The sequence below is a fragment of the Portunus trituberculatus genome, chromosome 42 (assembly GCF_017591435.1).
Source record: "Portunus trituberculatus isolate SZX2019 chromosome 42, ASM1759143v1, whole genome shotgun sequence".
Classification (NCBI taxonomy): domain Eukaryota; kingdom Metazoa; phylum Arthropoda; class Malacostraca; order Decapoda; family Portunidae; genus Portunus; species Portunus trituberculatus.
The window spans coordinates 7,157,143-7,169,437 of NC_059296.1; the positions used below are offsets into that span (position 1 = coordinate 7,157,143).

The 12,295-nt window shown below is 45.4% G+C and overlaps 1 protein-coding gene across 1 annotated transcript in view; it reads left to right on the top strand.

The window, feature by feature from the left end:
• The first annotated feature begins 4,390 nt into the window (after positions 1-4,390).
• LOC123517452 (acid sphingomyelinase-like phosphodiesterase 3b) overlaps positions 4,391-12,295 on the top strand; it is a 39,098-nt gene continuing 31,193 nt past the window's right edge. Inside the window, exon 1 of the mRNA XM_045277510.1 lies at positions 4,391-4,504. Within this exon, the coding sequence (XP_045133445.1) occupies positions 4,406-4,504 (99 nt within the window). The 5' untranslated portion in view covers positions 4,391-4,405. The remainder of the gene's footprint in view (positions 4,505-12,295) is intronic.

A 12,295-nucleotide genomic window follows, 5' to 3' on the forward strand; every position in this document is an offset into this window, starting at 1 on the left:
AATCGAGGAGTTGTGACCTTGTTGTCCCGGTGTGTGGTGTGTGCCTGGTCTCAGGCCTATCCGAAGATCGGAAATAATGAGCTCTGAGCTCGTTCCGTAGGGTAACGTCTGGCTGTCTCGTCAGAGACTGCAGCAGATCAAACAATGAACACACACACACTTGCGGTGGTTTTCAAATATGAGCATTTGTTTTCTAATATGGGGAATCTTGTCATATCATTACTTGTGACGGTCATTTGAGAACTTTTCCAGCCTCCAAAATAAAACAATAATCAAACGTTACAATACTTTGGTCTGTATCGTATTTTTTTTTTTTTTTTTTTTTTTTTTTTTTTTTTTTCTACCAGGCACGGCGTAGTCAATGGACTATTAATTAAAGCCCGTTATCTGCGCAGGTAAATGTTATGTGCACGGTGATACCCTTTTCGAACCCATACTGCCCACCCCACTATTTGCAACACGAGGCCGTAATGGAATGTGCAGTAAAATGGAAAACATGGAAACTATTTTAAGCCTCCCCACTGCCATAAGAGCGTGAATCAGTGATGGAACCCAACGCGTAGCCAACACTCCACGCCAAACCTCATCTTGGACACAACTGTAGTATGTCAGTGTCCACATTTTCGTCACGCTTCCTGTAAGGGGCACTAACTGTCACAGATGTCGAAACACTGTTGTATGGAATTATTTCACATTTTCAACATTGCCAACAATGCTTCCCTTTAGCACAGACCAACATTCCTGAGTATATCCCATTGTACGATCGCAGCCTGCTGGCACGCAGCGCCGGTTCTCCATTGCATTCATGTTGAAGCTCGGCGCAAACAAACAGGTCTATGAGGTCTTGCAATTGACGGGTGTTTCTTGACAACTTCCTGATCAGTTTTTCATAGTTTATTCAGGATTTCATGGCCAAACACGGAATTATGTGCTGTACTTTCTAGAGGGACATTGCTCCTTGTGGTGCATAGCTGTTTTCCTGACTGAAAATTTCACTGAAAGACTATTTACTACCAGAGAAGAAGACCGCAAAAGACCGCTGGTAAGCTTCCCGAGAAGATCTTTCAAGAAATATTTCAAGCAAAGAAAAGACCGCCAAGCCACATGTGTCGAGTCACGAGGGACTTACTTTATAGGAGGTTAGAGTTGAAAGCAAAGACTTCTGTTAACACGACTGCTCTTTTTTCTCTTGTTTATTTTTTTTCCTCGGGCTTATGAGGGATACTTATAAAAATTTCCTCCGTTACATTTATTGCTGCATTTAATTGCATTACAAAATGTACATCCCTGTATATAATTTTTGTGTTATTTGATGTGAATGAAATAGAAATAACAGCATTTTCATGAGATGAAAGGAACACATGAAGTACGCAGCGGATAAGGAGTGAGAAAGGTGAAAGAGTCACAAAACAAAATGTAAAATATCCAGCACAGTCTCCATCTCCCTGAGGGACGCCGCTCTCCCAGTCCCTCTCCTGCCCAACTCCCAGTCAATAGCTCAGCTTGCAATCCCGCGGCTCCCAGCCAGCGCCGCGGGTAATGCCGACGGCGGCGGCGTGTCCCCTGGGGAGCCGCCATTGTGCTGAGATGGTCGGGGGAGGCAGGATCCAGACGGGTAATTGTCACCACACCGCAACTCGAACTATTTTCAAGAATAAATATTAATTTTCCGACATTGCAGCGAGCGAAGGACCAGCATCATCATCACCTCCTCCTCCTCGCCGCACCACTCAGTAATTGGTAATTGAATTTTACAATTTTGCTTCACACGAGTCACTGATAACGTCCCTCATGTTCCTACTTCCTGCGGCTGCTGTTACCACACCACCACCCCCACCACCACCACTACAGCGACTATTACTACCGCACACTGCCTCCACCACCATCAGCTCCATTCCTCGTGCCACCACCCTCACCATATCAACACCTCCATCCCTATCACCACAGCCCTCACTTACGAGAGCACCATCACTACACAGCTTCCGCCACCATAACACCAACACTATCATATCGCATTCACCAGCATTGCTGTTACCAGCAGCATATGACAATCACCGCCACCACCACCACCACCACCACTACCACCACCACCAATACCTTCTCAGCGCCACCAACCAACTAGCAACACCGCCACCTCGTTGCTGAGAGAAGTATATTTTAGTGTGAAAGGCATTCCAGTTAAGCACTGTGTAGACCCTTGAGCCTTGTGAAGACCGACCGACACGAATGCTGCAACACTTGGTGCTATATATATATATATATATATATATATATATATATATATATATATATATATATATATATATATATATATATATATATATATATGTATGTATGTATGTGTGTGTGTGTGTGTGTGTGTGTGTGTGTGTGTGTGTGTGTGTGTGTGTGTGTGTGTATAAAGAGAGAGAGAGAGAGAGAGAGAGAGAGAGAGAGAGAGAGAGAGAGAGAGAGAGAGAGAGAGAGAGAGAGAGAGAGACACACACACACACACACACACACACACACACACACACACACACACACACACACACACACACACACACACACACACATTGAGCTAATTGAAAGTTTAGCTTACGATACAGGTAAACGTTTTGCATGTTTAGCGTTTCTCTCTCTCTCTCTCTCTCTCTCTCTCTCTCTCTCTCTCTCTCTCTCTCTCTCTCTCTCTCTCTCTCTCTCTCTCTCTCTCTCTCTCTCTCGTAGTATAGTGCTTAGCACGCTCGACTCACAATCGAGAGGGCCGGGTTCGAGTCCCGGTAAGGGGCGAGGCAAATGGGCAAGCCTCTTAATGTGTAGCCCCTGTTCACCTAGAAGTAAATAGACACGGGATGTAACTCGAGGGGTTGTGGCCTCGCTTTCCCGGTGTGTGTTGTGTGTGTTGTGGTCTCAATCCTACCCGAAGATCGGTCTATGAGCTCTGAGCTCGCTCCGTAATGGGGAAGACTGGTTGGGTGACCAGCAGATGACCGTGGCGAATAACACACACACACACACACACACACACACACACACACACACACACACACACACACACACACACACACTGATGACGTGCAAGGTAAACACGGGCAAACAAGGCCCCGACCCGTGACGCTCGTCTGTGTAGAAGACGACTGTCACTGTGGATATAAAAACAAAATAGATATAGAGTAGTATAAAGTGAGTGTTTTGAAGTGCAGCGTTAGGAAGGTGTTCTGTGTTAAGGTTTGCACCGCTGGCTCAAGTCAGGTAGCAGGTGAGGCAGTCGTTGCGACCCAGAGGGAGGCTGCCTCCTTCCTGCATGCACTAAGTAGATCTCATTTTGTAACATTAAGGTTCTTTAGGACCTTTTTTTTTTTTTTTTTTTTTTTTTATATACTTTTAGGTATGCGTTGAAAATTCATTTCACTTGTAAGAAATTCTTGTAATTATGAAGTCTGTAATTTGAGAATTATACTTAGAAGGGACACCGAGATGTGGTGATGAAGCTGCACGCTGGGAAGCAGGTGGATCGTCGGCCACGTGTGGCGTCAGGTTAGGTTACCGGAGTGAAGGTGCACCTGCGTTCTCATGAGATAGAGCTTGATATATAATCGTCATTTCTCGCCATTCTCGTTATTGATGCATAGCGGACTACGCAAACCTTACGCCATTTTGTTCTTAAAGAAAACATGAATCATAGATGAGCTTGTCACACTATCGGCTTCGTTGATGCTTAGAACGGTGACTCCTTGCCGGTTAGGGCAAGGATCTGCGTGTGCTGACGTTGTGTAAGTTGATTAGTGAGCGTCGCCACTGGTTGTAATTGAGTGTGTCGTTCATCTCTAAGACTTGGTGCTCGTGTGAGTACACAGGTAATGGCTGCCCTCAACAAGGCTGCCGAGTTTATGGTGGACTGAGACATTGTGTGGTGTAACCACCCCTGCCTTCAATAGTACAACTATTTTTGCTGTGAAAATAATACACTTGACAAAACAACAGATAGAACTTGACGTTTACAATGTCTAGCTGAATATGAATTAACCGCTGGAGTTTTTGACAGCCAGAATCGTTCCTATTGGTGAGCGTGATTGCCGCTCTTATAATAGCTGGATGTCAACATAACCGCACTATATAAGTGAGGTGGAGAACCTTCTAGAGTTAAGACAGGGTAATGCTTGCCATATGAAAATGACGGTACGGTGTAGTCGAAATGTTGAAATTCTAAAATGCCGATCAAAACTTAAAAGCCTCGTTTGTAATACTATTTTTGCCTGTCTTCAGGTAAGTACCATGCACAGCTCATCGCGGGACAGCGTGGGACAGCGCAGGAGCACCTCTTCGAAACAGTTAAGAGTTACAGTTTCCTAGGGCAATAGGGTGTTAGGCTGATACCCTTCCTTGCCTTGCAGGTACACACTTATATGTAGACTGTTCCAGAATGACGCTGTTGTCAGCGAGCCATGGCTGCCGCAAAGTGAAGAAAGACCAATTGCAGCCTTGGGAAGCAGTGTCAGTGTTGGGAACTACGTTTATTTTGGTAAGTGCCTGGTACTTCATGTGATTATAGCGGCTGGGCTTACTTCAGTACATTGTTTTCGTTTCGTCTTGTGCAATGCTGGTTGTAGAATTGTCTTCCTGTATTCATAAGAATTGTATATTGTATCTGATGAATAGTGATGCGCTTCTCATACTCTGCCCAACCAAATCCTCCTGTTCTCTTTGAATTGTCTTGCAAGGCGTGCTGCTTTTGCATTGGCTTTTGTCGTCTTTTGTTCTAATCCCAATCACCGTCATGGTGCAGCGGTCATCAGTCCAACAGTGTAAGATGTATAGATTATGTTCAGTCGAAGAGACACTGATATCAATGATTCAATCACAGAATGAGGTGTGTATTCATTATGCACCAGTTTTCACTGAAGTCCATACCACCACAACCAACAACAACACCTCCTCCTCCTCCTCCTCCTCCTCCTCCTCCTCCTCCTCCTCCTCCTCCTCCTCCTCCTCCTCCTCCTCCTCCTCCTCCTCCTCCTCCTCCTCCTGTATGAACAACTGATGTATTTTTCATGTAAATGGCGCACATTTTTTGACGACAACACCTTCACCAAATTAGTGGTAAGCAGGTTCCGGACACACGTGTATTTACATAATCACGTGCATATATGCAAATACGCGTTTTAAACTATTTGTAGTTTTCATGTTCATAGTTTTACATTAAAAATATTTTTGGGATTTTTTTAAGAGTTTCTTATTCCCAGCGAGGAATAGCAACACATTATTCAATGGAAATGCACTGACCTCAGTGTAGGACAGAGTAAAAATCGTTATTTTCCTCCGCCGACAGTCAGCTGTAAACCTCTGGACGCACCGCGCCAGGGGTGTGAGCTCCACCCTCAACGTGCTGTGCTTGATCCAGCGCCACCACGGTCATACATTATCAGCCTAGCACTATTGTAAGTTCCTGACATGTATTATTTTTAACATCGGTTATTGAGAATTTGAAGAAAGCTTAGTTCCTTTTGCATGCCTATACGTGGCGCGCAAACTATAGAAAGTGCGTAAGATACCCAGGCCCGCGAGACTAGTGCACTGGATACCAAACTTATTAAATACAAAGAATATTCTATCATTACTGACTCGACTAATTTTTCCCCATCTTTATAGCATTTTATTTCCTGTTGCCTTTTTATTTTCTCACAAGCCTCAGAAATAATTGTCCTGAGAGTAAACACTTATTTAGTTTGAAGTATCATATGTCTACTTTTTAAAGCTGTCTTGATGATCGTAAGAGTACAGTAATTCAGCGTTGTGTACGAAAATTGATGCAGTGCAGGAGATGATAATTTAGACAGGTTACAATTTTGTACGAGAATTTACGCTTTCCATACAATAATTTTGGAGAGATTTTGTTTGTGTTGTATTGTCTTTATGATTTTATTGTGTTTATGTATTCCTTCATTTTCCTGCAGTGTCTTGCGGTGTACTTTTATGTTTTCCTTTTGAAATTAAAATGGTAATTTGAAGTAGAGGGTAAAACGAAACACGCAATGGCGATGCAGTCACAGTCGCCATTCTTATGACTTGTTAATTACCGTGAGTTATGGAGGGAGCGTCACCCTCACTGCGGACCGAACTTGTCTCCTTTGATCCATGGCCCATTAGATACTGTGTGTCACTCTTCCTCTCTTGCTTTCCTTCAAGACTGAATTTTGTTAGAAGTTTGTCTCCACTGAGGAACATGACGTGTTTTTAAGTTGCTCATCAATTTACTTCTGTACTGCAAGTGATAGAAACAGAAATATATATAAAACACACACACACACACACACACACACACACACACACACACACACACACACACACACACACACACACACACACACATATACACACGACCTTCATTACCCAGTAGTCGTGGCTGGGCAGTGTGGTTTGGCTTGGTGCCGTTCTGACAACTACACGCCCTTAACTTGTGCTGGAGTTACCGTGTGTCTACCAGGATCTGTCATTCCCAGTCGCGGTGCCTGGAGGCGGGCGTCTTTGATTAACAGCGTGTACAACTAAGTCTGGGTGAGGGCGGGGAGGTAGTGAATAGAACGCTGCTCGTGCCATCTAGGAGGAATGTGTCAGATTTGCACTTAGTTCGCATTTCAAGTGATGTTTTAAAGCATAGTAACAACGATTCTCAACATCAGTATATTTGTTACACACAAGAAAAAACTTTATCAATTCGTGTAATTACAGTAGACGTTCCACCTGCAGGTCTCCCCTACCCATTCAATGTTTATCCCATATAGGAGCATTATTCGCGCCATTTCTGCAGCACAGTAGCGCCTGACACAGCAGGTGATAAAGAAGGCCTGGAGTGGGTTCGGGAGCAGCACAGAGGTAAGACTAACCAGCCTCACATTCCAGGCAAGTTAAAGTGTTGTGCTAACACTCGCACTCATCAATGTTGAAAGACTCGCAGCTCTTCCAAATGATTACAAGGCATGATGTTATGTGAATATGAAATTAACACGCGTACGTGCACCTGCACTCGCGCACAGAGACACACATGGGCACCAGTAGGTTAAGTTCTGTTAGCACCAATTATAACTTGTGGCACCAGCCTAAGGAACGCAAACTCCAGCCCAGCTTTCCTGCCCACTCGTCCTCCCTCCAAAACCAGAAACTAATTCCATCCACCACCATCGTAAAACTTACATTTTTTTCCATTTTCCTCTCTCTGTTGCAGCTCCTCCCTTCCTCCCTTCCTGTCTTCTTCCCTGTCTCCTTATCCTCTTACCTGGGCCCTGCCTCCCTGCACCCCTCTTCACTCTTTCCCGCCCTCGTCCCTTCCACACTACCTCCCTCCCCATCTTCCCATCATGATGGAACAAAGAGAATAGGAAGAAGTTCCATCAGACATTTTCTTTGCTTAGGAAACCTCAATTTTCCGTGTTGGTGGCGAGTCGGTCTGGAGACCCGGTTGGGTGGCCCGGCTTGTGGCCAGCAAGAGGCGCCGAGAGAGAGAGAGAGAGAGAGAGAGAGAGAGAGAGAGAGAGAGAGAGAGAGACCCATACCCATACCCATATTTCTCTCTCTCTCTCTCTCTCTCTCTCTCTCTCTCTCTCTCTCTCTCTCTCTCTCTCTCTCTCTCTCTCTCTCTCCTTAAATGCGTGTTTTATAGCCTGTGCTACAGCTTTATCAACTTGGCAGTTTCTCACCGACAAATTTGTGTAAGCTCTTCTCCCTCTCCATGTTGAGATGATTCATGCAGTGCTGACAGAGTGATTAAGATGAACAAGTTTATCATCAGTTGTGTCTCAGTGTGGAAGCAGGAGAAAGTCAGAGTGGTTATGGTGTTTGTTAATCGAAAATGCCAAGAGCATCGTTGCCCTTCCTTTGCCTCGCCTCGATATGCTCACTAAGTTGAATCCCCGTTCCACCAACTGCTCTTCCTTCTCTCATGAGTGCGGCAGCCTTTTACGTCTTTAATCTCCAGCTCTCTTGTTTCCCTTTCATCTCTCAAATGTTTATTAAGCTTCTTTCTCGCCCTTCCTCCTCTCTCTCTCTCCTCCAGTGCGTCATTTTTCCTCGCTGTTAATTATTCACGCAACTCCTGTTCCTCCCTTCTTGCCACAACCTTCCTCATCCCTCGCCTTCCGAACACATGTTTCTTTTTATTTTCCTTTCTCCCCTCCTTATAACCTCACATGTAAACGACATTTCTCTTTCCTTGTTCCCACTTTCACAGAGGACCGGGGAGGGACCAGCAAGCTGAGGAGTAGCTGGTGGTGTGCTGTGGGACGCCGCGGTACCTCAGGTTGTGGTGGCATGGAGAGGGATCTGAATATATAGAATTAGTGATACGTTCGTTTTATGTTGTATGAATGAGACGACTTGACTATTGTGTTCCCCAAGCTTAGCTCCAGCAGTGTTCACCTGGCTTCTTAATGATTGTTTGGTGTGATTGAATGCATTTTAATAATGTTAATTGGTGGAACAATAAGCATTGACGCTTTGTACATTGCACTTTTTTAATGCTAAAGTTAGTGGGTATCACTTACCAACATGAAAAAAAAAACACTTGTAATTTTCTTTACATTAGGCAGAGACTGTTGATAATTTCATGAGGGACAACTAGTCTCGACTATGAGTGAAGGAATGACGCCATGGCACGGCACTGAGCGCGTGTGACATAAGATGAGTAGAATGAGTGCCACAATGATGGCGTGCATGGTATTAAAGTCATAGCAAGTGAACACCACTGGGTTGGCTCATGGTGTTTGAGGTCAATGTACCTGACGAGCGGCTTGGCACAAAAGTGACACCGGGCATGTGATGTGACGTGGTGACGTGGGAGTAGAGGGTACAGGGTGCTAGCAGCGTGACGTGGCGTGGCGTGAAAAAGGCGTGTGGACGGGCGGCGCTGGGAGGTGTCGTGGGAGCATCGGGCTGCGTATTTGGAGGTGATGAATGAGCGAATATTGACAACGGGGATCCTCCTGGATATTTACCGAGGCAGCCGGGGCTCCAGCACTGGGTCGTTACCGTCGAGTTTTTCTCTTCATTTATCAGATTTTATCAATATATCAGAATTATGTAAATGAAAAGTGTCACCTCCACATGTGTGTCCGGATGTGAGTCCCGGTAAGGTCTGGACACCGGCGTCGTGTGTCAAGGAAAGCTTATAAAGTAAATCTCATTGCTCTTGCTCCTGGAGTTGGTGCCGGCGATGGGGCGGGAGGGTTGGGGCGGGATGGTGCAGAGTGTGGCGGGGTCTGAGGGGAGTCGCGTCCTGCACAGTGACATCAACGTGAAAGTGCAAAGATAATTAACTTTTCACTTCTGCACCTGGGCTGAGGCGCGAAGTGCACGAGCAGAGGTGAGAGGCAGAAATGCAAGTATGGAAGAAGAGAGAAAGGTGCGCCTGAGGGACTTAAAATTGGGGATAATGTTAATGGTCAGTCCCGCCTGCCTCATGCATCACAACGTGCTTCTCCCTTCCCCTTAAGACGCAGGTTTAAAGCCTGTGAATATTGAGTGTTGTTTGGGGAGCAAGTGGGGCGCAGGTGTTCGCCCCGAGATAGGAAACTCTGAACAGAACCTTTAGCAAAGCTCCAGGCTATGGGAAGTTAATCTCCTCAGAAGTAAAGGATAGGTGGCACATTTTTTTCCTCTCTTTCTCTTGGTCAAAGAAGGCCAGAATACAAACACGCTCACAACAGCGATAGACAAAGCAATGGCTACAGCTTGGGGAGGAGCGGGAAGGTCGTGCTTCAAGAATCTCCGAGAAGTGTAGCTCAAAGTTTTTCCTCTATTTCCTGTGCGCCCCAGCGTTGTTTTAAGACGGTAGAGAGAGGATTCCCTTGAGGGCGGGGGGCTGGAACCTCTTAAGACAAGAAAGAAGAAAGTGAACAGAGAACCAAGTAACATACATGTGAAGAAAGCTCATGCGGAATGCGTGAAATACTTAACACGTTCATCTTACACCACTACTCTTGGGAAAATAAATAGATAAATAAATAAAATAAAAAATATATATATATATATATATATATATATATATATATATATATATATATATATATATATATATATATATACTGTATATATATATATATATTACACAAGATTGAAAAAAAAAAATGACACCTGATTTTAATTCTCCGTGATAGTGATGATGGTGGTGATGACAGTTGTCTTCATCTTCATCATCATTGTCGTCCTCACCATGATCATTCAATTTTTCAGCGTGTAAGGTGGGGAGTCCGGACTTAAGAAATCAAGTTAGAGAGAGAAAGAGAAAGGAAAGTCCCTATGGACCTGACAGGAAGGGGATCCGCTGTTTAGGAACCGTGGACCCGACCTTGTTTTTGGGGGGTGGATGGGGAGGGGAGAAATAAAATAGAGTTCCCAGCTTCAACATGTCCTTCCTAGGTCTTGGAATCACTGAATACGTGGGTGGTGGTGGTGGTGGTGGTGGTGGTGCTGCTGCTGCTGCTGCTGCTGCTACTGTTGCTGTTGCTGCTGCTGCTGTCCCCCCCTCCTCCTCATGATAAGCAATACAATTAGTATTAGTACCAAAATGTAGGCTTAACCCCTTGAGTACCATGACGCGTTTCTATATTCATTCTGCTTACTATTTAGTGATTTTATACAGCTTCAAAAAATCATGTGGGTAAGTGAAATAGTGAAGACTGTAGCCATTAATCTTCTGACCTCAGTAGATCCTTCCTGATGTCAATAAAATGGTCTAATCGTACACAAATCGCAAGGTAAAAATGTATCCCAGTACTGAAGGGGTTAATGAGAAGTGGTAGTTGTGGTAGTACTAGTAATGGTGGTGAAGGGACAGCAATATCAATAATGATACAACTGTTATTGTCGTTTATTTTGCCACCAGTACCGAATACAAGGGGGTTGTGAGGGTTGTTGTAGTGCTGGTGGGGGAGGGCGGGAAGCCGCGGGGACAAGCAGGGGCCGCGTCACCTTGATGGCCGTGACACACTGCCTCGGAGACAACCCGTCGCTTCCATTGCACTTCTGCATGGTTATTCCTTTCCAATTTTACACGTCATCGATTTTTAGTGACGCCAGATTTCATAACAAGCGATGCGTTTGTAGAGGAGGTACACCCGCGGCTGTGACGGTACGGTGACGGCTCTTTAGTTAGCGGCCCTTCCATCTCTCTCTCTTTCTCTCTCTCTCTCTCTCTCTCTCTCTCTCTCTCTCTCTCTCTCTCTCTCTCTCTCTCTCTCTCTCTCTCTCTCTCTCTCTCTCTCTCTCTCTCTCTCTCTCTCTCTCTCTCTCTCTCACAATATATTTGTATATGAGAAGGCCTCTTTAGCAAGCCTTAGTGTTATTGGCATCCATTTGTGTTTATGGCCAGCCTGGCACCCGCCCTCCCCTAATGCAGTCCCAACACATGGAGTGGTCAGATCTCCATACCATTAGCAGAAGTCCTCGTGTGTGTGTGTGTGTGTGTGTGTGTTTGGGTAGGAGGAAGGAACTGCGCGTGTGCATTTGATGGATAAGTGATATTAAGTTGACTGGCAAATTTAGAGAGTGGAAAATATTTCCAGGAAATCTTCGTCGTGTCCCTTGTTTTCTCATGAGATTAGCATTAAGAGCGTCTTCCTTCGCGTGGTCTAGCTTTAAAAGTCATTTCGTGTCTTCGTTCTCAGAGTCGGGAGTCAGTAAGTCGCCAGCTGCTGTCTTGATACACGGCTCACGTCGGCCTCTGCTCCTCGGCGGGAGGCGGGCCACGTAGTTCCATGGCAACTGCGTACAAGATCATAACAATTAAGAGGGATTTAAATCCGCCCTATTCTCCCCAGGACAAAGCCGAGACCTTCCTTCATTACCAACTTAGCGTCAGAAAAGTTACGTAATTACCTCTTCATAATGGCACGCAGACAAAGACCTGCACGTTAAAATTGCACCAGAAGCATTGTGTTCACCTCGCTGTACGTAGTCCCTCTCACACCTCCCACGGCCACTCCTTCCACGCGCACCGACTTCCTCACACAGCCTGCCCCACTCTACCACTTCACCCACTCAGCCACTCTTGACTCCATTATGCTCCCACCTACACCACACTGTGTATAACTGTGTTCTCTGACCGTGTTTGTCTGTTTGTGCTCTCTCTCTCTCTCTCTCTCTCTCTCTCTCTCTCTCTCTCTCTCTCTCTCTCTCTCTCTCTCTCTCTCTCTCTCTCTCTCTCTCTCTCTCTCTCTCTCTCTCTCTCTCTCTCTCTCTCTCTCTCTCTCTCTCTCTCTCTCTCTCTCTCTCTCTCTCTCTCTCTCTCTCTCTCTCACACACACACACACACACACACACA